The sequence below is a fragment of the Podarcis cretensis genome (assembly GCF_951804945.1).
Source record: "Podarcis cretensis genome assembly, chromosome: 3".
Classification (NCBI taxonomy): Eukaryota; Metazoa; Chordata; class Lepidosauria; order Squamata; family Lacertidae; genus Podarcis; species Podarcis cretensis.
In genome coordinates, this window is record NC_137172.1 from 85945189 (window position 1) to 85969729 (window position 24541).

General features: G+C 41.3%; 1 protein-coding gene and 1 long non-coding RNA gene across 7 annotated transcripts in view; one reads left to right on the forward strand and one right to left on the reverse strand.

Annotated features, from left to right (window-relative positions):
• Nucleotides 1–24541, forward strand: part of IMPG1 (interphotoreceptor matrix proteoglycan 1) — an 81451-nt gene that overhangs the window by 8958 nt on the left and 47952 nt on the right. For 5 of the 6 annotated variants that reach the window (XM_079970411.1, XM_079970413.1, XM_079970415.1 and 2 more), the window contains exons 2-7: nucleotides 5010–5243; nucleotides 17963–18129; nucleotides 18311–18339; nucleotides 21069–21133; nucleotides 22111–22157; nucleotides 23762–23917. In XM_079970411.1, coding sequence (XP_079826537.1) covers nucleotides 5010–5243; nucleotides 17963–18129; nucleotides 18311–18339; nucleotides 21069–21133; nucleotides 22111–22157; nucleotides 23762–23917 — 698 coding nt within the window. Of the gene's footprint in view, nucleotides 1–4667; nucleotides 4896–5009; nucleotides 5244–17962; nucleotides 18130–18310; nucleotides 18340–21068; nucleotides 21134–22110; nucleotides 22158–23761; nucleotides 23918–24541 lie in introns of those variants that run through there. The other variant, XM_079970412.1, reaches the window with a different exon arrangement.
• LOC307212983 lies at nucleotides 5347–9254 on the reverse strand. Its single transcript, XR_013837325.1, has 2 exons — nucleotides 9102–9254; nucleotides 5347–6269 (listed from the first exon to the last, which is right to left on the reverse strand). It is a non-coding gene; the product is annotated as an uncharacterized lncRNA (long non-coding RNA).

The following is a 24541-nucleotide window of genomic DNA, read 5'->3' on the forward strand; positions in this document are numbered from 1 at the left end:
GTGTGGTGTAGTGGTTAAGAGCGGTGGACTCGTAATCTGGGGAACTGGGTTCGCGTCTCTGCTCCTCCACATGCAGCTGCTGGGTGACCTTGGGCCAGTCACACTTCTCTGAAGTCTCTCAGCCCCACTCACCTTACAGAGTGTTTGTTGTGGGGCAGGAAGGGAAATGAGAATGTTAGCCGCTTTGAGACTCCTTCGGGTAGTGATAAAGCGGGATATCAAATCCAAACTCTTCTTTCCTGTTCTTTGAGCTGCCAAAGTTTCCTTCTTGGGAAAAGCTAGGTGAGCTCCATCAACACCCCTACAATCTTGCCCTGCTTGTGGACTTCCAAACAGTTGGCCACTCTCAGACATGAATCTATATGGTCCGATTCAGCAAGACAAATTCATATATCCTTGTCCTGAATTCTCACACAATGTATATATGTGCTCAGTGTGAACAGATTAGCTATTTAATCCTGGAATACTCCTCTTTGTCACAAGCAATTGAATGGGAGGTTGCTGGTCCAGCACTGTGTTTTACAGCAAGGCCCTTTGCTCCTTTCTGGTGTTTGAATTGTATTTCTTTAGTTGAATATAGAGAGCAGCCTTCTGCAGAGTCAGGCCAGCTATGCAACTTGCCACAGTTCAGAGAATGGTTAAGAGTCAAGACACACAGTGAGCTCTGCTACTATGCATTTTGCCCTCCCCAGGGAGAAAGCAGAACTACACCTTTAAAAATGATTTGGTTGGCTGTGGTATCAGGTGCAAATGGGAATGGATCGTCAGCACCCTACTAATCAACTTCTGTTGACTTTTTAAAAAAGAGAGAACAGGTATATCACAGTTCACCTGTCAAGGATTTAGAATTATGTGAAGCTAGGATGAGTCAAGCTTAATCGCCTACAGAAGGAAAGGAAGGGAATTCATAGTAGTACAAGTAATTTTCATGTCACAGGACTTCTTAAAGGATATATTGGTACTGAGCAGCTATAGAACTTGGCAAGTGAGATATTTTAAAAGGTGCTCAGTGTGATGGCCTGCATTTTGTTGGTTTTGCTCTTTGGTGGAAAAAAGGTGTGTAATTACTAGTAACTATATCTATGTAAGTAAGATATAGGGGAGTAGCTGGTGAACAATGATCTTTCCAAGGGTGGAGAGCTTGAAGACACGGGATGTTGGGCTTATCTATTTATATTTTAGAAATGGATTACAGGGGAGATACAATTACCTCACAAAGCAGGCAAATGTGTTTTTGTCTTTCTGTGAATCCTTTGTCTGGCTTACTTCCCCCTGGTCTGGGAGGGGAGAGCCTTGACTGTGCCTAGTGATGAAAAGTACATGAAAGATCATGTGAGAGCAAGTATGTGCGGTGTTCACAAAAGTGATGGGAAATGAAACCTCTGGGTGCTTCCTTTTTGTCCTTAACAGCAAATATTTATGCCATCTGCAAGAACCAGCTGTTTAGGCCAAAGTTTCCCAAACATAGGTCTCCAGCTGTTTTTGTACAGCTCCTATCATCCCGAGCTAGCAGGACCAGTGGTCAGGAATGATGGGAAATGTAGTCCCAAAACAGCTGTAGACCCAAGTTTGGGAAACCCCAATTTAGGCATTTTTAAGGGGAACCAACCCCAAAGAGACTTGCATTTGCACCATTTAAAGGTGTCAAAATGTAAGCACCAGTTAGGAAGGTTGAGGCTCCTAATTATTCATTTGCAGTTGTGGCTTTACCTGCCCTACACCTAACATCATGTGGGCATGGCTAGCTAAAAACAGCTTTCTGAGCAAAAGTAGAACCCCTGATGGGCATAATTTAGCCTGCAGGCCAGAAATCCCTCACTCCTGCAGTGGAGTGTTTGATGGGGACTAGGAAGGCCTGAGTTCAAATTTCACAATGTGTTAGTGAAAAACAGATCTTGAATGAAAAATAATAGATTTGTTTACTGGGCCCAGGAAAAAACAACAACCCAGCATGTGAACTACATTGTGTTGTCACTTTAATGAGGCAATCTGAGAAAGTTGTGTCAGGCACCAAGCACCATTCCTCCCACTTGCTTGCTTCACTGCCTGTACCAGCCATACTCTACCCATCTCTGTGCACCCACCTTGTGAGGCTTTCTGCCTCCCTGTCTCATTCTGAAGAAGGGCCAGAGGTTTTACCATGATTGAGGAAGGGAGGAGAGAGGGGGGGCTGCCAGTACTGATGGCAAATTAGCAATACAGTAGTACCTCTGGTTACGAAATTAATTCGTTCCGGAGGTCCGCTCTTAACCTGAAACTGTTCTTAACCTGAGATACCACTTTAGCTAATGGGGCTTCCCGCTGCCACCGCGCAATTTCTGTTCTCATCCTGAGGTAAATTTCTTAACCCAATGTACTCCTTCCCAGTGAGCAGAGTCTGTAACCCAAAGTGTTTGCAACCCGAGGTGTTTGTAATCCGAGGGACAACTGTATAAGAAACCAGCAGTGCAGTGAGGTAATTTATATCCTGGACTTAATGGTTGTGTCCATGTGCAGTACACCAGTTGTAAAGCACATGTTTAAGACTTCTCATCTGCCACCCCGCACTTGACCCAGTCTATGATTGCAACAGCCTCTACGTTCCTGATAGATTCAAACCAAAACACCAACCAAAAATAGCATGGCAACTCTGTTTAAAAAAGAAATAATCTGAAAACGAACAATTTCTATACTTCACACTCGCTTAAACCATAATGTCATCTCCACAACAGGAATGAAATGGAGTTTGCTGTGTCTCAGGAAAAGAAGTAGGAGAAAAGTGCAATCCCTTATGCCAGCCCTACATGTTGCTGTGCCCATTCTGCATGCTGGATCGCAGAATGAACAAATAACAACTAACTAAATAAAAAGAAGAACTTTTGTGAATCAATTTAGGCCAGTGCTGGCTGGGGCTGATAGGTTCAGTATATCTGTGGGGCTTCAGGTTGGAAAAGACTAAATAGAAGTTTACAGCAAAATCAAGGTTTTATTTTTCCCGCCCCTTCCTTAGAACTGTAGAGTTGAAAGGGTCATCTTGTCCAATCCCCGGCAATGCAGGAATCATTTTGCCCAATATGGAACTCAAACCCAAGACTCTGAGATTAAGAGTCTCAGGCCAACTGAACTATCAAGAAGTTGTTCCATACATGCTTCACATTTGTGCCTTATGATTGAAAGTTTTTGTATAGTGCTGCTTTTCCACTTTGGCAGTGCCTTAGTTCATGCAAGGTTGTTTGTTGTTGTTATTGTTTACAAGTCCCTGTAAAGCCTTCCCAATTACTGAATATCTCGTGTGGTTCTCCTTCTTAGGTGTGCCGTTTCGGCAAACAGTTTTATTTGTGTTTGATGCTCATTTTGCCTGGTCACAGGTTAGTGAAAAACAAATGATTGTTGATAGAAATGGAGCTGAGAAATATGGCAGAACCACATTGCTGTCTTCTCTTTCCTTGTTGTCAGTAAGATATTAGAAGCTCAGTGTGTGTGTGTGTGTGTGTGTGTGTGTGTGTGTATGCCCTGCCCTTGCAACCAACACTAAGATTTGTGCAAAAGAATAGTTCTGGACCAAACTCATATTATCCAGGTGTTTTACTCTCTGTGTGGAAGAGCACTTGTCTAAATGGTCTTAAAACGTACTGGAATAACTGTTCCCAGCTTGTGTGTTTTGAAAAAGACATCCATTGGAATGTTAATTAAGAAATTATGCAACAGTCCAATGCACAAAGGAAGCTACTTTTTCTCTGACATATTACCGGAAGTGTCACTCCCCCCAATTTTTTTCCTGTCAGTTCAGATTCAATTCATTCAATTCCAAATCATCACAATGAAGCATATATTCTCTCTTATTTTCTTTTCATCTATCTAACAACCACTGACATAATAATGAATGTTTACGGCTTTGCTTGAAGCTATATTCTTCATTTCAGAGAGTAAGAGAAAACTATAGACGTAGATCATTCCTGCTACGTGGAAACTTGTCATGCTCCACTAAATATTTAGCTCTTAGTTTTCCTAATATTCTTATTTTCTTGTAAGCTTGATTCTCTTGAAAGACATTTGATTCCTTTTCTCTGCCCCTTACTGAATTTGAACTATTTCCAAATGCAATTACCATCTACAGTCAGTTCATTGGTATCTAAGTTAGCTACACACATATTGTTGGCCTCCTAGACAAATATTTTCTGCCTCAGAAAGTTTTCCAATTATCTACACATTTTACCATTTCCTTTTCATGGAAGTTCTTTAAACAAATATTGGGATGCTATTTACCTTTTCTTCTTTTAGGTTGCTTGTGCAATTAAAAGACAGAACTGCAAAAATGCTTCCAAAGCATCTTGAAAAGTTCATTTAAAATCAACATTATAATTTTTTTTAAGCATCAGTGAATAAAATTGAAAATATAATTACTTCACTGACTGCTCCTTCATTATCTCCATGAAACTGATAATGCAGCTTTTCTTTTTAGCCATTGAAATTCAAAGCTCATAATTTCCTTACTGTTAACTTAAAAATTCACACGCACCTTGAATTAGTATGTCATGTATCAAGTTGTGTTAGGCATAATATGTAGACTAGCAAATACGCTGTACAAAGTTCTGCTCTCGTTTATTAAAGATTACTTTCCTGCATAATTTCCCACAAAAAGGTTAGTGACAACTTTCCCAGTGCTTTGGTATCTTTCATGAGCCAGAAGCAGATGCATCCTGGTGGGGCTGGGAGTGCCTGGAGTGCATGTGACTCAAAGCAGCCAAGCATAAGCTGCTGAATGATGCAACAGGCAAACCCACTTTGACTTGAAAGAGAAGATAAATGTAGCACAGTGGACAGTAATGCATAGGTTAGACAGCAGATTTACACCCAGTTCCTTATAACAGAGGCAAGTTATAATGAAACATTTGTCATGTTGTTGGTATTTTGAGGTAATAGTTTGTTTCCTTATTCTTCAGTAAATGGGGGTTGACTACCCACAACCATCTGTGTACTGTATAGCATTTTATTGATGTATTTTTTTCTCTTTGCCTTTCCTTTAACAGAAACCCCTAATAAAATGAATCGCGGTGAAGCAAAACATCTTGCAGATGCTTCAGGGTCTGAAAAGTCAGAAAGAACGACAAAGAGGTCTAAAGTATCCACCATCCGAAGGATATTTGATATGGCGAAACATCGAACAAAGAGGTCTTCTTTTTTCCCAACTGGAGTGAAGGTTTGCCCTCAAGAGTCAGTGAAACAAATTTTAGCAAGCCACCAAGCTTATTATAGGCTAAGAGGTGAGCATGCCACAATTTGACCTGCTTTCGATATACCACGCAATTATTTTTGTAACAAGTACCCATAACCTATTGGCCCATAACCTATTGGCCACATGTCTGCTTTTTCTTGCAAGAAAAGACTTTGAAAGTGACTCTGTAGGCAGTGTTATATCTTTCCTGATATAAGTGGTGCAACACTGCCAGTATATTAAAAATGACCGTGTGGGGTCCCAGTGTTATACTTCAAAGTTTGGCTGTGGAGAAGTTGGTGTCAAAATTCTCCTCAGCCGTGAAGATCAGTGGATGACCTAAGGCAAGTCAATGAAAGTCAGCCTAGGCCAGCTCACAAGGTTGTCTGATGCTAAAATTAGATAATTTTTAATGTATTTTATGGTGCTCCACTCTCCTTGGAGAGAGGGTGAGGTATAAATGTGACAAACAGTCTATAAGTAACAATTTGTACTGAATCAGACAAACAGTCAGCCTGGTCTTGTGCTGTCAGTTCTGCCTGCGTTTCATCTCTTCATAAGTAACCATGTAAACCCAGGGTAACCAAAATGGTGTCCTCAAAATGATGCTTGACTACAACTCCCAGAGGATTTCACAGAGGCAGGTAGTTGACTGCTGTGGGAAATGGGACTTGATGAGCCCTTAGTCTTCTGATCCAGTAGGATTCTTGTTGTTTGTTGTTTTCTTAAATGCAGCTTAATTCTAGAGATGTTGTGTTGAACCAACAGCATTCCAGAGGCAGCTTGCCCTCCACACACACTGAATCCTAGTACAGCCCAATGTGAGCTGTGTCACATGAATTTCTGAATGATGTGTTTTTGTTCTAGGAAAAGTAGCACAAGGCAGAAGTAGGATTCTTTTATGCCCTCCTGCATCACTTAGAATTATATCTAACCTATGGACACCTGGAGATTTGTGCTGCACCACGCCAAAAGAAGGGTGTTGTAGGAAGGTTTTCCAAGACACACAGGCTTTTGAGGGGCTGTTTATAATGATGTAGCTGCTTTGAATTAAAAGGATCCAGATAGCGTACACCTGCAGTCCAAGACAAATTTAATAGTTTAGTGAAGCTGTTTGAGTTTGTCTGCTAAATATGATAAATGCTGTCCCTCTTCTGGAGCATCAGCAAATGCAGAAAAATTGTCATGCAGTTCCACATATTTCTGCATCTCTCATATTTATGTTTTGTGAGTTGGAGTTAAGATGTTCCGCAAGAATGTTTGTAGAACGTATATAATACATTATCTTGAATAATTCATCAGCCATAGGTTTTGTCACACATGAGTTTTGCAAATGGGTTAAAAATGATCCATGTGTATCAGGAACTTGTGGTGTTTACAGAAAAACTGCAAGCAGATAAATTTTCTGCCATTTTATAGAATGGAATAAATCCAACCTAGAACTGTAAAAGTTGATGGCTTCCTATTTGCCCAGAATGGCACCTGTTTTCTTCAAGACCTAAATACCGCGAGAGGCAGCACTATTACTAGGATCACAGGGATAGGAGGAGTATGGTTAACCATTCTCTTTCCAGCAAGATCCTCTCCCTGCATAGTAATTATGCTTAGGAAGAAAACTGATGCTGTGTGTGCTCCTCTTTTTATGCTATGATCCCAACAAAAATCCCATCAAAATCCCCACAAGATGTGGTGTGGGGCAAGGAGAAGGCATGGCTGGGTGTGGCCTGCAGATTGGTGTTCTCTGACTGCAGGATTTCATGCATGCTCTGAATGTTACTTGGTATCATTAAACAAATAGTGATTGAGCAGGAGATGTAGTTCATCTGCCAAGGAACAGTTAAAGCATCAAAGACTAGGGGGTGGGGCGGGTTAGCATGGTGTCCTGGCATATTCTGGGTATAGCTACTTCAATAGCCTCTGAGGTACTCCTTAGGTAGTGGTTTTACTCAGTGGTGTTTCTCTGTTTGTGGAACAGCCCCCTCAGTGTGATGTTTCTGTCTCCTTTGCTCTTAACATTCGGGAAGTTGAAATAAATTTAAAGATTAAAAAAATTGTCCAGTAGCACCTTAGAGACCAACTAAGTTTGTTCCGGGTATAAGCTTTTGTGTGCATGCACACTTACACAAAAGCTTATACCCAGAACAAACTTAGTTGGTCTCTAAGGTGCTACTGGGCAATTTATTTTATTTTTTAATTTATTTTTACTACATCAGACCATCACGGCTACCTACCTGAATTCGGGATGTTGTTTTTTTATATCATTGTATTACCCTTACAAAAAAGTACCCTAAGCAGCTACCTAGAATGAACTAATAAGGATGGAAAAGAAAGTTGCACAGTGATTAATCCTTTTATTTCAGCAAGACTATGGCAGAGATGGTACTCTTGAGAATGCATTATTGAATTCACCAAGTCACAATGTTTGCTTCCTTGAAGTAACTGTTTTGGACTTCCTTGGCAATTTCCCACTCAAATCAATGTTGAATTTGGTAGCACCATGGCAACTTTTAGCAATCAGTTCAACAACACTTAAATCTTGCATGTCACCAGGTCCTGTGCACCATTCAAGTTTCTGTCCATGGATGCCTCTCGTCTCTTTGGTTCCATGGCCAGCTGTTTTAGGTTAGTCATTAAGGGCACCTAGAAATGTTACCTCTTTTTCATCACTGGAACATTGTAATCAAAGTCACACATTATTACAATGTTTCTTCCTACGGCTTCCTCCTTTATTTCACTTTATATCTCAAAATCACTCTGGATGTTTTCAACAGGGGGTGATGGTACCTTCCTAGTACTAAATTACTCTTAGGGCCTTGTATTGCCACCTAAGTGATTCTGTGGAGAAGTCCTTTTTGGATTTCTAGTTCATTTGACACTATAGTAAAGAATGTTGTGACTCCTAATATGCCCTTTTGGTTTGTATTTGTATCCAGAGATAGCCTTGTCCCACTGGCTTTCTCTCCACTTCACCATGTTTCTGTTTTGCCCATTATATTGATGCTCTCCTTTAAAATCAAGCACTTCATTGGTTCACCCATCTTGGCTAAGAAGTTTCTAGCATATAAACACACGTACATGGTGCCTCTCTCCAAATTTCTCTGGCATGTGTGTTTTCCTTTGGCCTTTGTGAATGCCTGTCATGCCCCTCTGCACTTTCATTGCCTAGTTACTCTAATCAAAAACATTTTCACCCTCATCCCTTAGGGATGATTCATCTGTAACTGCACGGCCCTCCACTTCAGTTGGATTTTTCCTAGGGATCAGTTTAAAAGTTGCTCAGCCACCTTTTAAATTTAAGCGCAAGCACTCTGGTTGCACTCTGGTTCATGTGGAGCCTTTCTAGAGGTCTGGCTTGGCCCAAAATATTCTCCGGGGCCTAATAAATCTAAAACATCCATCTCATGCACACATTGAGACTCATCAGCTGTAGATGGCCACACATGTGGAAGAGGTTGCATTTTAGAGAAATTACCTCGGAAGGTTCTGCTTTCTACCTAGCAACCTAAACTTTGCTGCCAAGATCACACAACTACTTTCCCTCATGTCATTGATACCAATACGTACCATGATCACGATCTCCTCCTGAGCTGTACAGGCTATCTAGATGACATGAGTTGTGATCTGCCATTTTGCACCAGGCAGGCAAGTCACCATGTGGTCTTGCACACTCATCACAAACCCAGCTATGTTCTGATTTAATCACCCACTGCCAGGAGCCCCTGACCCACTGAAGGAAGTATTATCAACGCAAAGGTTATTTATTCATCCTCCAAGGAATAAGCCCATTCAAAGGGATCATTTCAAAAGAAGGAATATAGTCACATCTATCATATCACTTTAAGCAGAAAGCAGTGAGGAGGGGGACATAGTTCTTATTTTGGGCACATACTTTTGTAATATTTCTTACCTGTTCCGTTATTTATAATTTACTGTAGTATTAAAGCTTCCAGTGGCAAAGGCTTCTTTTGTTAGGCAGTTGGATTAGTTGATGGCTCATCAATGGGTTATTTATTCACAGTATTTACCACTTTTCAGGCAGACCTCACAAAGCAGTTTACATAAGATTTGGAAGAAGCTGCTGCTTCTCCCCTCCCCTCTGGGCAAGGTGGTCCTTCAGAGCCCCCAGCCCCCCCCCCCATGGTGGCAGTTGGGCGGGAGGAGAGGCCACAGAGGGATATCAATGGTGACAGTTCCTCAAGTTTTTTTCTTCTCCCCTCCTCTCCCCTCAGGAGAATACTTTATTTATGAATTGCTTCCCATGATACCTTCCAAAGTGATTCACAATATGATCAAAATTATATATCTTAAAACGGTTAAAGCAATTGCATATATAAAAAAGCAATCATATACAGGCACACATACAACAACAGCAGATACATAAAATCAAATCCAGCATACCAACTTTTGCTACCAATTTAGATACCCAAATACTAATAGTGATGATAATAATAAAGGTGCATTGATTATTTAGTATGTAAACTAGTCTGTCTCCTAGTATTCAGCGATGGTAGTCTACTGTAAATTTTTGGGTTTATTTGCCTAAATTATGTATTATACTACTTTTCCTAACTATCCAATAGTAAGATACAGATTGCAGCTGCGTGAGCTTATTTCTGTAATCAGTCCCATACCTGAGTTGAGCATCAAATTATGATGCCAACCTGGGCCTTCACCATGCAGGGCAGCAACACCTATGACAGCACTTCATGTTGATTATACGAGATGCACAATAATGCTTCTATGTGTGGTTATTCACCACCATATGATTAAAGAACAGCAGTTGTTCTTCCCAATTATGAAGTGTGAGAATATCTGTCTTTATGAGGTTTGTGATAAAAGTTTACGGAATCTTTTTTTCGTTCTTTCATTCATTCTTTCTTGCATTCATTCTTCCTTGCATTTTCTCTCTCTATGCAGTCCTTGCCTATATATTCTACAAATGGATTTTCAAAAACATTAGCAAAATTAAATTGCATAGCAATTCTTGATTTTAGACTGCAGTTCTCTTCATGCGTATGGGATTGAGCTTTCTTTTTCAGGACTGTCTTTAAGGTATGGAGGTTTTTATGTCATGAGTTTCATTGCATCTAGAAACTATGCATTTCATATCCAGGTGAATATGAAAAGAACTCCCACAGGCACCTGTTATAGTAGGGTTCAAAAAGTAAAATTCCTGACACCTACAAAGTTGTTGAGCCCCGAAAATAGTGATTTTAGGCTTTTAGCTGTTTCTGCTACTTTTTCTACCATATTGCCATACATCTGGGTTTTTCCTGGCACCAAGCACCCCCTGGCCAGCCTCAGAGGCACCATGCACCTCGGAAGCTTGTAGCCTGGGCTGCTGCAACAAACAGCTTTGCAAGCTTTTGGTAGGTAGAAATGTGAGAGGGCATCAGAGAAGGGAGAGAAGGAAAAAGGGACAGAGGCCAGTGTTGCCCACGGCACTCCTGACCATCATTCAAGGCATCACAGGGTGCCATGGCACACTGGTTGAAAAACCCTGTTCTGGGAAAAGGCCCTGGCTGCCAGTTTCCTCCTCTTCCTTAGTTTCCATGTTGCTTTTGTAGAGCTCAGCAGGAAGGATGGAGGCATTAGAAGTAGAATTAGTTGGCTCTGCCAGTCATTGGCTCTAGCGTCACCTGCTGTTGGCTCCCTCCTTTCTGCCCCACTAGTTCCAATGTATACCAGCCACTACGGCCATCTTCCTTTGCATCTATACCCTCCATCCATTGTTTGAGGACAGGATATTGTGCTAAAAGCATTGGATCAAGGCCACCATTGATATATCTCCCTCCCCATCAAAAAAAAGGGGGGGAGAACCAATTGAAATTTGTTTTTGGCTTGTTTTTTCCTCTCAAAAACTCCCCTCAGACAACATACATTTCATCTGTGTAGTGCCCAGCTCCCTTTTAAAGCTATTCAAGCTGGTTTGTACAATATGGCAAAAAAAACAAAACTTTGTTGCTTTTCTTTGTTAGGAATTAATTAATGGGCTTGTGTAGTCTGACATGCACACATTCATTTATGAACAGCAGGTTGTTAAATATTTGTGTGCACGTTAGTCCTCCTTTTTGGAGCTTGTTGTATTAATTGCACGAGGCTGCTGACAGAGGCTGAGCAGAGGGGACTCTTGGAACTCTTCCTTGCAGCCATGAGATTTTATCCTACTGTGTGTTTGTTCTGAAGCGTCATCCCAGCCTTATTAGTTTTGTGCGTTTGCACATGCTTGCTTTTATTTCCCCAAATGATACAGAAGCCAGCAGTTGTTCCACAGCTGCGATGGCTGTTATTTTCCACCAGTAGCTACAGTTTTGGCATGCGGTTCAGTTAGTTATTCAGCATTGAGAGGGAGCACTTTAACTTTTAACAAATTAGAGCCAATGTACAAAAGAGGAGAGTTGTTTCCATGGGGACTATACATCAAAGTAGGTTTTCTTTTCTTTTTCCTGGAGGGTCATTTGAAACGACAACAAATGAAGCAGGAATATAAATGCATAGGACCACATAATTATACTTCGGACAGTATAACATTTATGAGTCAATAGATTCGGGGGGGGGTATAATATGTACACTAGAATTGGCATTATCTATGGCTAGATTATTTCCATCTGTGCCCAGGCAATTCTTTCTGTGGAACAATAGGAGAGTTTTTCCCTTTTACCACAGGATTCTGATCCCGCTTTAGTAGCTTGGTTACTGTTCAAATGTAATGAATGAGAGGGCATGCCCAGAGAAAAACACTTTTTTCAGAAATACACCATATCAAGAGCATTTTTGTATCATATTGGTGTTATTCTAAAGCAGCAATGCAGCAGCAAGCAAAGGCTCTAGCAGCCAAGTCAGCTGCTTGTGGCTGCAAAGCCAGACAGGAAGTATGTGACTGTTGCCATGGAAACAAAGGGGCAGTCCATTCTGTACTGAGCACCGGATGTTAGCTCAGTGTGTGTGTCATATGACCTGTACAGGATGTACATGGGTGGAGTTTGGAGTTTCTCTCTGTTTGTTGAAGAGAGCAGACATGTTTTCTCTGTACTGAAGTGAAAGACAGGAATAAAAGCAATGTAGATACATTTCTGTCTGAGTCTGATTCCCCTCCCTGGGGATATGCTGGAGAGCAGGGAGGAGGAGAGCAGTTGGTGTGTTTTTCTCACAGCCTGAGGAAAATCGCCGGAACGGACCTCGTGTGTTTTTCCTGCCGGGAGTCGCCGGAGGGAGGTCAAAAGAATTCAGCCGGTGCCTGGAGAGATAGGCACATACCTCTGACCGGCACTGAATTCTGACAATGGTAGCAGAGCTGATGGTTGCTACGATCCATGGGAGTCTGCATCAAGGAGACTGTATTCATCCCTCTCCATGGAAGCCTGAGATGGAGGCTGCTTCTCTGCAGCTAGAAGCTCACCAGAAGAAGCTGAAAGCCAAGCTACGGAGCCCAGGTATGAGATTTTCGGGCTTAAGAGTGTGAATGCAGATGGATTAATTCTCTGCTTCATGGGAGCAACGTTTGGGAAAAACAGCTCCGAGAGAGAAGAGTCTGCATTCCAAACATTCCTGTGGTTTTTCCTGTCCAAGGAAAGGAATGTGGTTGCTTAGCAACGCAGGCCAGTTTCAAGATAAGGGCTGGAAGTCAGGCTATGCCCAGAGTGGCAAAAACAGCTCGTGTTTAGTCTAGGCCCTTACAAAGGAACTGTGAAAGGGGACTTTCCAAGCAGCCAGTGTTATTGCTGCCAGGTGCACAGAGTGTAAACAAGCCAGCTATTGGATTTTAGAGGCTTGTGTTTGAGAGTCAATGCAAGGACTCAAAATGGATGCCAAGAAAGGGGGAGGCCTGCCTTCTCCACCCCTCTTGACCACTGACAATTATGCATCTTGGTCTATTAAGATGAAGGCCTTGCTGCAGAATCAGAGACTGTTTGGGGTGATTGAGAACCCCATCCCTGCAGCACCAACGCGTGCTTGGGAGTCACAGGATGTGAAGGCCAGAACCGCTATAATTCTGTGCGTGTCAGATTCTCAGCTTATTCATATACAAGATTTAGAGCACGCGAAAGATGTTTGGGACACGCTGAGAAGGACACATCAGAGAGATGCAGGTTCTTCAGCGTTGCTGTATTTTGAAAAGCTGACTAACCTGAGGCTTGCGCCTGATGGAGATGTTCAAGCGCACCTGACGGAAATGAAATTTCTGCGTCAGCAGATGGTGGAACGCAATTTCCGTCTGCAGGAGGAAGTGTTTTGCTTCATGGTGATCAACAGCCTGAATCGGACTTACAAAACGGTTGCCAGTCAGCTGGGGTCTCTCCCAGCGCAAGATCTAACGTCGGACAGGGTCTTTGCCGTCGTCCTGAACGAACATGACAGACTTGCCGCACTGGAGGTCAAGGACAGGGGGAGGGAAGAACGGAGTTCAGACACCCCCACTGCTGTAGCTACTGGAGAAGACGCCGTAGCTTTGAACGTTGTCCAATGCCACAATTGTGGACAGACTGGGCATCTTCAGCGGAACTGCAGGAAGCCACGTCAGAACAAAGGAGCCAAGGGAAGCTCCACGAAGTCTGAGGCGTCAGGCAGAAGTCATGCCAAGTCACAGGCGAAGCCTGCAAAGGCTTTGATGTCCCTAAAAGCCAAACCACAAGTGGGGAATTCCTTCGTTTTAGACACGGGAGCGACGGTTCACATGACCCATCGCAGGGATTTGTTTTCGTCGTTTAAGAAGCAAAGCTTCGTTGTACAACAAGCCAACGGTCAAGAGCTGGAAGCCACCGGAATTGGGACTGTGTATCTTAAAAGTCTGAACTTGACTATAAACGATGTTTATTTGGTTCCAGAGTTGAAGTACAATCTGCTCAGCGTTTCGCAGATTGCCAAGAAGGGACTAAAACTGTCCTATGATGATCAACACTGCGAGATCTACAAAGATGGAGAGTTGTATCTTTCTGCTGAAGAGAAAGATGGACTGTATTTGTTGACTTTTGATCAAAGTGATTACATGGAATGTAATTCTTGTGATTCTAACATGATTTCTTTTGCAGGTGTAGCCAAGAAGAACGCCAAGCAGGTCACCTCAAGGGTCGACAGGGCATTTCAGCGGGTGTATGCTGATGTGATTGGTCCTTTAGCACCATCTAGAGGCAATGCAAAGTATTACCTAATATGTGTTGATTCTTTTACAGGTTTTGTCTGGATTTATCTTTTGGAGAGACCGAAAGAAGCCTTAGAAAGGTTTAAAGAGTTTTGTGGCAAGGTTAAAAATATGCATGATGCTGACATAGATTGTCTTTGCACAGATGAGAAGCCAATTTTTCTTTTGCAGGATTTCCAGAGGTTCCTGAAGAAGAAAGGGATAAGACACAAAATTGCTAGTTCCGAAGAAGCTTGGAACAGATGTGTCTGTGTTAGGGTGAACAAAGGATTGCAAAAGGGAATGGAAGCGCAATTGCTTGGTTCACATCTGCCACATGAGTACTGGGCTGAGTCACTAATGTCATATTGTTACACGTGGTTGAGAAAGGTTTCAAAAGACTTGGGATGTTCTCCTTTTGAGAAACTGTTCCACAGAAAACCTTCAGTTGCCCATTTCAAGGTTTTTGGGTCTCATGTGAGGACAGAAGCTCCGGGTGGAGTAAAGAATGCCAGAGGCATTTTTGTGGGTTATGAAAAGGGTCTCTACAGAGTAATTTTGTCTGAATCTGGTAAGGTGATTCTCACAAAATTTCTAGAGAGTGCTCCTGAACAGGAGCGAGTGATTGTTCACACATTTCCCACAGGTGATGATGATGATTCTGATGATGATGATGAGTTTGATCTTATTGAGTTCAGTAGTACTGATGATGACAGCGATAGCTCAGACAGCTCAGTTGTCACAGTCATTGAGAGGAAATCTCACGTAATGACTAGACCCTCAGAAGAGGAGGATGAACCACTGATTAAGCTTAGTACTGGTTCTCCAGAGAGTTCAGAGGCTGAACCAGAAAGCAAGGGAGAGCAGCACCTCTTACGTAGGTCTGAGAGAGCAACGAAGGGTGTACCACCCAAGAGGTATTCAAAAGAGTTTGCCAACCAAGCTATTGCATGTGTTGCTGTTGTAAACGACCAAGGTCAAATTGAAGCTGTGTCTGAGTCAGAGACAAGGGCACAACAGAGAGTTGCTAACCAAGGTAATGCAGAAGCACTCATTCCTTGGAAGTCACACAACCAGAGAGGTACATTGGTAAAACCAGTGGCAGGTAGTTCCAAGGGTGGAACTGAGACAACAGGGGAGTGTTATACATATAACAACTGTTTGTTTTCTTCTCTGGATGACGCTTTGCTCGCTGCACGCATTGATACTTTAGGGGGAGTATGTTATTCTAAAGCAGCAATGCAGCAGCAAGCAAAGGCTCTAGCAGCCAAGTCAGCTGCTTGTGGCTGCAAAGCCAGACAGGAAGTATGTGACTGTTGCCATGGAAACAAAGGGGCAGTCCATTCTGTACTGAGCACCGGATGTTAGCTCAGTGTGTGTGTCATATGACCTGTACAGGATGTACATGGGTGGAGTTTGGAGTTTCTCTCTGTTTGTTGAAGAGAGCAGACATGTTTTCTCTGTACTGAAGTGAAAGACAGGAATAAAAGCAATGTAGATACATTTCTGTCTGAGTCTGATTCCCCTCCCTGGGGATATGCTGGAGAGCAGGGAGGAGGAGAGCAGTTGGTGTGTTTTTCTCACAGCCTGAGGAAAATCGCCGGAACGGACCTCGTGTGTTTTTCCTGCCGGGAGTCGCCGGAGGGAGGTCAAAAGAATTCAGCCGGTGCCTGGAGAGATAGGCACATACCTCTGACCGGCACTGAATTCTGACAATTGGTAGTCCTACACTGTAAAAGGCTGCAGTAGGAGCCATGAGGATCAGCTGATAAATAACTATGCTTTCAGTAAAGTGTGGGTTTTAAAACCCTTTGAAAACCATTTCAGAAATTATCTGGGCATGAATGTGAGGAAAATACTTTACTTCCAATAGGAACCAGCCATAATCACCTTTCGTTATTGCAGCAGCACTAGGAACTAGTTCTGGTGGCTAGCTTTAGATTTTATAGGGTACAGGTATAAAGCACTGTGAAATCCTGGGGTGGGGAATAGTTTTGCAAGGTCTAGAACAGGATATAATAACTGGATGGGTGTATGTACTCAAATGATGGTTCTGTAGTATTGCCACCAAATATCTAAAAAGCTATTACTTGGCCCATAGCTCGAATCTCTTATTTATATGATTTGTTGTCACCAATTCGCCCCACCTCAATCAGTGCAGCTTTTTGCAAACAGCAGTTTCATCTATCCAAATCACTGATTATTCAGATGCCAATACATGTGCAACTTGCACTTGCCCTTCAAAGCACTTTCTTTCCCTCAAAGAGTTCTGGGCTGAATAGTTTACTGCTCACAGAGTTAGTTTCCAGCAACCCTTAACAAACTACAGTGCCCCAAATTCTGAGGTAGTTAATGTGCTTCAAATGTGCACTAAATATGTCTAGTGTATACAGAGCCTTAGAGTAGTAGGGGTATAAAACATTTCTCACAGGGAGTTAGAGTTGACATATTTTATTGCAGCAGAAGCTTGTTTGATTGAGGTAGAAAATCAAGAGGAAAGGCATTTCTCATTATTGTACTTGCCAGGGTATTTCCACCTGTCAATGTAACTTTTAAAAGCCACTCTTTGGAGCCTGCTATTTTATTTACTATCATCATACTTAATGCAATTTTCCTGCCATAGGCCTGGTTCCTCCAACCAGACGCTTGATCATCACCCCAGCTAAAGGAGCCAACAGTTCAATAACCACCCCATACCCATGATTTTCACGATTGATTGATCTGAGGAAATTAGTGCTTCATGACTCTGAGTTAACATGTTCACCTAATTACTGCTGAGCAAGTTGCTGTCCTTTCTCTGTGTCTTCACTTCAGCTGAGACCTCATGATTTTCTGAAACATTTTTAAAAAAATCATTTTGGGGAGATGCCTGAATAGAACTATAACCATGTAGAATTACAGTCGCAAAAAAGCATATCACTTGGGAAACAAAGTCTATCGTTTGGTGTAAGTGGCATTACTGTAAGCTTTATTGAACAAATAAATAAATACTTTTGAGTAACTCCCACTTAAGTGAAATGCCCTCCCAATGCATATTTATCAGGCTAATCTTTCTATGCACGTCTGGCAAAAACATGACTGTTTTGGAAGACATTTGGTTATTTTATTGGCTTTGTGGTTTTATTTCTGATCCTCTATTACTGTCTTTTGATATATGAATGTGTGTGTGTGTGTCCATTTTTAGTGGGTATTTTTTGGTATTGTGTGACGTTCTTATATTGTAAGCTGCTTTGAACAAATGTGTAAAAAAAATGAACAATGAAATAAACGTATGAGGACTAGTTCTGACTAAACATACTGATGAGCATACTGCACATTTCTTCCCAAAAGGAAAACAATGGGTGTAGGGGGGTGGTTTCGCCTAGCTTTGAAGTTGCTAGACAATTCTAAAGAGAGAGGCCGCCAGTGGTCCTTTTGCTTCTCAAAAAAGTTAGAACTAGTAAGTGATTGAATGAGCTTCAGAGTTTGGGCAATTTGGGTATTTGTGGAGCAGAGTTCCATGTAACCCAAAATTTAGCTGCATGTGTGAGACAGACTGAAGCATTAGTAAGGGATCAAACACCTTTAAGTCTCTATACGGGTGCTGTTACTAAATTAAGATTAAAGTTTTTGCTCAGTAAAGTGCAGGCATTCTTATTCTGTTTTCTCAGTCTGCCAAGAAGCTGTATGGGAAGCCTTCCGGATCTTTCTGGATCGGATTCCAGATGCATCAGAATACCAGAATTGGGTCACCGCCTGTCAACGAGACACTTTCTGCATATTTGACATTGGGAAAAATTTCAGTAATTCTCAGGAGCATCTGGAGATAATTCAACGGGTAAGACCTAAAGACTGTGTTTTCTCACACAGAAGAATGTCTCTTTTAAAAGACCAAGGCACATAAAAAAAAGATTTAAAGGATCCACGGTGGAAAAGAAATGGCATTAGACTGAATCATGGAATAATGAAAGAAGAAACTTGCAAGTAATCTGTTTTTCTCTTTTTAAATCTTTTTGCAGCGAGTAAAACACAGAACCTTCCAGGATAGGTAAGTAAACCAAAATAAGAGTTCTCTTCAGTTGATGTTCCTGCCTTCTGTAAACAAAAATGTAAAAGGTATGTAAGCATTTTGAATGTTATGTAGCTTATGTGCATGACATACATTTATTACACCTGCTACAGTTAAGAAGAGTGTAAAAAATCCTCTGAGTCTGGTGTGTCCATGAGTGACTGCCTCTAAAGGGTGAGTGATTCAGAATCACACTCTTCATAAATAATTTGATCCACAATCCTATCCAGGAAGATTTGGGCATTAGCTATTGTAGGCTGAAGATCTTTCAATCTTCAAAACAATTTCTAAATAGACATAATGCAATATTCACAGGAGAACTGAGATGGATAATGTCAAGATTGAAGTAATATAAAGTTATTTACTTCTGACTGTATATTTGTTTGTTTAAAATTCCATGAATTTTTCAATAATGTGCCCTGTTACATATACCATTCTGTAATCTGGTTTTTATCAACATTTCCAAATTCAAGATGTCCAGTCCAAACCCTTTTTAAACAGTTCTTGTGAGCTCATATGATTGGAGTAAAGTCTGGCTAGGAAACCTCACAAATTCCACTTTCAGCAGAGTGTGAAAGTTGATATATAAGTTTCCTTTTCATTGGTTCTCATGACTAGACCACTTGTGTGAGCTGCTAAATGTACAAGAAAGCATTCCTGTGGCTTTAATCTGAGTTTAGCAGCCACCAGATCAAGCAGAAAGGATTTTGAGAAGACCTTTTGTTTGGAAAGATGTTACTTTAGATACAAGTGTGTTCTTGATCTGGCCAGTTATAATCTGGGAGAGAGAGAGAAAAGAACATGGAGTCCTCTTCATTTGTTCATTCTTTCTGACTGCCAAACTCTTTTCTCCTTACAGTCCTCCCCTCCCCCTCACTCCAATCATTCCTCCTCTGGCAATGCCATAGTAATAAGAGGAAATGTTTTGGATGCATAATGTCCCAAAATAAGCCTCTGCATGGCACCTCTAGTTGAAAGTTACCAGGCTGCAAAGGTAGAGGATTGAGAGAATTTGGCAAATGGATGTTTTAGAAAGGGTTGACACCCTAAATTAGAAGAACGTTTAGCTTGTCACAATGTAAGACAAGACCCTCAAAGAAGGAGAACATATAGATTTCCTGACTTTCATCTGTTGTGTGGTAGCCACATGAGGTGCTGCGTCGTGCAGAATATTAGAACAATTCATCAGAAAGGAAAGGAAATATTTTACCTCCATGAAAATGACCCCTGTGGTTGTTTGTTGTGGCACTTATTCATTTTATTTACTATTGCTTCCACTACTACTCTTTTGAAATTGGATCAGTTTTGTAGAGGGCAAAAATTAAAGGAACAGCGTGAATGGAGAAAAATTGAGTTATAGGACCAGTTCAAGCATCACTGTAGAAAGAAACAGAAGCAGTCTTTTACATTGCCTAAAAAATAACCCTGACAAGAGTTCATTACAAGTTTAAACTGAAGTGAGGCTACATTTGGTGCACTTGTATATGAATTGGTTTTCCCTTCTGAGGCCTTCACATCATTGCCTCACCTTACCTTTCTCTGCTTGTTTTCTGTTATACCTTTTATGACCTTCGCTCCTCCAACTCTATTAGCCTCAGCTTTTTGCTCTCTTAGAAGCAGGCACAGCTGGCAATGATGGAGCTGGTTGTTATCCCTCACTGCCCCCTGTGTCTGAGCTCCTTTTCTGACTATGAGAGCAGAACCACCTTTTTATTTCAAATCCCTCCTCAGAACCCACTGGTTTCTTAAGGATTTTGGTATAACCCCTTAATTCTCATCCCCAGCTTTAAGCAAGTCCATGTAATATTAAAAACACAATAACATCAAACATTAAAAACTTTCCTAAACATGGCTGCCTTCAGAAGTTTTCTAAAAGTCAAATAGTTGTTTATTTCCTTGACATCTGATGGGAGGGCGTTCTACAGGGCTTTGGATTTCACACTTCTCTGAATTTTGCGCTGTAGCTCTTGGTTTTAAGGACATACACATTTTAAATGTGTATTCTAGGATAAAATGGAAGGAACTTGATATCGCAGTAAACATTGCTGGATGGAACAATCACCTGTTCTGGGGATTTCCCCCATCCCCACCTTGAGCCAATTTTGGGAGGGTGGGGGGTAGAGATGGGGGGAAAGCAAGTTGTGCAAGTCCTTTGTGTAGGACTTCCACTGATAGGACTCATTAGTTGAATCTCACCCAGTGTGTTTAGAAAATTTTACTTTGAGATAGAAAATGTATTTAAATCATTTGTGAAAAAACAAATATATAAATATAAATTTTTGTATGGATTTATTTATTTTTTAAAAAAGAAACAGGATGGCATTGAATTATGAATAAACAACTTGCAAAATGGACAGAGACCAGAAACAGACTGATTCATTCATGGATAGTGGTGTTGTTGTTGTTACTATTGACAGAAATGTTTTAATTATCGGGGGGGGGGGGTATTTAGAAGCATTTATTCCATTATTTGGGCTGTGTCTATAAAACTAAGGCACCTGCCCAGCCAACATAAGCAGTTTTAAGTTCCATTGATGTAAGTGCAAAGAGGAATGAAATAGAAGATTCATTATCCTATTGAGACCAATAGAACTTTAGAGAATACCTAGTTGAATCAAGGCCTTAATCTGTATGTCAAAGAGGAAAGAATTCCTGTTCCTTTCATCTTCGCTCCATAATTTACAGTGTTCCTTATTTCTTTCTGATAGAAAAGAGGAAATTTCTACAGAGAAAACTAGTGGCAAAAAAATTGAAGAACCTTCTGTTGCTACAGGTAAATTAAAAGATGCCATATGCTTCTATCCATTAACCCTGAGTATTATTGTTACTTGTTCAGAACTCTGAAATATAATGGGTGTCGCAAGTGAAATATGCTAATGGCATATGTTTGGATTATAAGTCTCATATCTTTCCCGTAGCTACAAACTGAGCTTTCAGTGCTTAAACCAGAGCGTTTAACTGTGCACTATTCATCTTGTTTCTGCTGTAAAATACTTCTCAGAAAAGCTGCTGCGGTTTGCTAAAAGAAATAATCAGGCAGGAAATTGGCAACACAGAATTTCATCTGGATGGGGTTTGATGGTACGTTGTTGAAGGCAATGCTATTGTTCATGCAACTGCATGAATGGCTTTCAAAAACTAAATGGCAGCACTGAAGGGGCCATTTTGGAGTGTGATCCTAGCAGGGTTGTAGGGGGTTCGAAACCTTTGTCCCTTGCTATGGTTCTAGTCTGTGTTGGGCCCCTCTGTACCTGCTATTTGCAATGAAATAAAACCTTTCACTTGCACCAACAGTCTTTCTTCTAGTGCAAATAGTAAGTACAGGGCTCTTAATCTGGATTGGGGCTACAGCAGAGGAACAGAGGCTTAAAGCCCCTACAGTCCCACCCCAGTCAAGCCCCTGATCTGAATTGGGGCCCTTATGCCTACTATTTACTTCAAAACATCCTTTACGTAATTGTTAATTGCCTGAGTGGTGGCACATGTCGTTTGGCCTTTAAAGCGAAGTTCTAACTCATGGTGAATTCAGTGAGTCTTGCTCTTAAATTAGTGTGCATAATATTGTCACCCCAATCTGTGCCTTTGTTTCTCTTGAATTATATACATCACAAGAGGTAAATGTATATTTTAATTCATTTCTTAGGTTCAAATTGGTTCTGTTATTTTGCTAATTCACATTATTTGCTTCTTGGGCAAAGAAAGAGCTCCCACACCTGTTTTTAACCCCCTCTCTACCTTTACTGCACACAGCAGCCCCTACAGGCCCCGTTGTTGACGACACCAAAGTTCCTGTGAAGGTGAGGGCACATTAACATTCCATATCGCTAGCCAATTGCTCTTGGTTTTCTGACTCAGTGACTTGTGTGCCATTAGAGAAAGCCATTAGGTTTTCTCTATATTCACTTCAGTTATGATGTAAATGTTGTATTAGCGTCTCTCCTGTGAGCTAATTGTGAATGATGCTTCCTGCCCACGCTTGTGGAAAATAATGGTCATTTGAAATGGCTTTAAAGCAAAGGTTTCACCCACCAATGTTAATCAAGGCTTTTTGTCCTTATTGCATAATCCATTCCCATTACACAAACAGAAGCCTATGCTTTGCTATGAAAGGGGTGGGAAAACAGATCAAAGTTTTCTTTTCTAGCTTATGGGAATGAGGGAAAAGGCACTGAGGAAGCATTGGTCGAGGGAAAAGCCTGTCAGGAATTCATGTAAGGAATACTTTGAAATACTGGCTGGTATACACAAAGTAACCACAAAGCCCTGAGCTGAGCATACCTTGGTCCATTGTATGTTGCAGTCAGGACCATTCCAACTTGCCCATGCCATTCATGCAATCATTCTATAAACCTGTATGTTTAGGGTCATTAGCAAAGCTGTGTGCATTTTGCGATGTGCTCCCCAATAGCCCTTCCATTGTCATAGAGGATGCTACAAATCTTCGGCTGTAGTCTTCAGATTCACCAGAGCATTACAAGTTATCATGGGACGCACCTCTCGGTTTTTGCAGCATAGCTGGGCAGTGAGAGAATGAAGTATTGGGATAGATGTTATTTAAACTTACATATTTTGTACATCCTGTCAAATCATCACAGTAGCCCTACCCACCAACCCAAGGGAAGACCCAAGCAAACTGGTGGCTAGCATCAGAACCACTAAGGGCACCCCACTTGACTTATTCTTGGAAAAGTCTCAGCTGAAAATAGCAGTGACTGGTACTTCTCCTTGTTGTGATGCTGTTACTGATTGTATCAATCTAAAACTGGGAGATGTTGCTTCTACGGGGATTTCAGAACATGGGAAAATATAGACATTTGCATGCTGACAGTTTTCTAGGAAGTTGTAATTAATATGCATATTGATATACACATAAATATTCATGATTTTAGAGATTAGTGCTGTATTCAGCCTTTTAATACAAAATCAGTTGGTGTAGATTCTGTGCCCAGTTATTTTTAAATGACATGTGCATGCATCTTTAAGAAATATCACGCAAAATTTCTTTAAAATATAGAACTAAATAATATTAGTGAGTTCTGCGACAAGGTGTTGTAGTGTGGAGTGCTGGCTTGAAGCACAAGCCAGCCAGTATTCCATTCCCCTTCTCTAGTTTTTTGTTTTCTTCTTCTTCTTCTTCTTCTTCTTCTTCTTCTTCTTCTTCTTCTTCTCCCCAGAACCTTTGACTTTTTTCTCCTTTTACTTTGTCTGCTTTCCCAAAGTTTTGTGTGTGCATGTGCATGCTTCTGCTAACCTCACAGATTAATACCTCTGTCTTGTGTGTGGATGGTGTGGTTTTGATCGCATAAGACTGGCAGTCAGAGAATGAGTTCACTTTCAGTATACAGGATATTGGGTGTTGCCCAGGTAGGATGGCAACTCATTTCCTCTCCTGTTTTCTCAGGAGCCAAAGCCAGAGGTCCCGAACATAGTCCCTGAACGTCCTGTGGAGCAGATGGTGGAGTTCAGTGTGACCCTCACTGACCAGGAGTATACTCCAGAACTGAGTGATCCTACATCTCCTCAGTACCAGAAACTAGCTGAAAAATTTCAGCTTCAAGTAAGAGCACTCAGTTATTCAATGACAATACAACTTACACTTGTTTGTTTAGAGGGTTGGTTTGGGTTTATTTAGTGGGACATTATAGACAGTGATAAATAAGAAATGTGTCTGTTGTCTGCTTTGCTGTGTGTTGATATAGAGTAGTGAAATTATTTAGACTGTAATCTGTGGGAAGCTGCTTAGGTTTGTGTTTCCCAAGTAGTTCAGATTTGCAAGGAAATAATGAAAAGCTCAATCCAGGCAAGTTAAGCGCTTGATTTGATATGGGAAGGTCTTATGCTTTCAGCAAATGATAAGCAGTCCTACATTTCAGTGGAGAAGATTCATCAGTCCATGCCAACTGTTCAATCCACAGTTTTATACATGTGCATGCCAGTGTCAAATCAGTATCAAGATGCCACGCTAAGTAAAGAACTTTCTGCCATACAAACTAATTAAACCGTGCTAAAACCCAAGGACTGGTGTTTTTAAAGTACATAGGCACTGTGTCCAAGAACCAGGTTGCCTGATAACCCAGCACCAGAACCTGAACCCACATTTTACAGAAACAAGTTGATGCTCTACTACCCTGGACCACACTAGCTGTCAGAAAGTAGTAACAGTGATGACATTCTGGCCTTA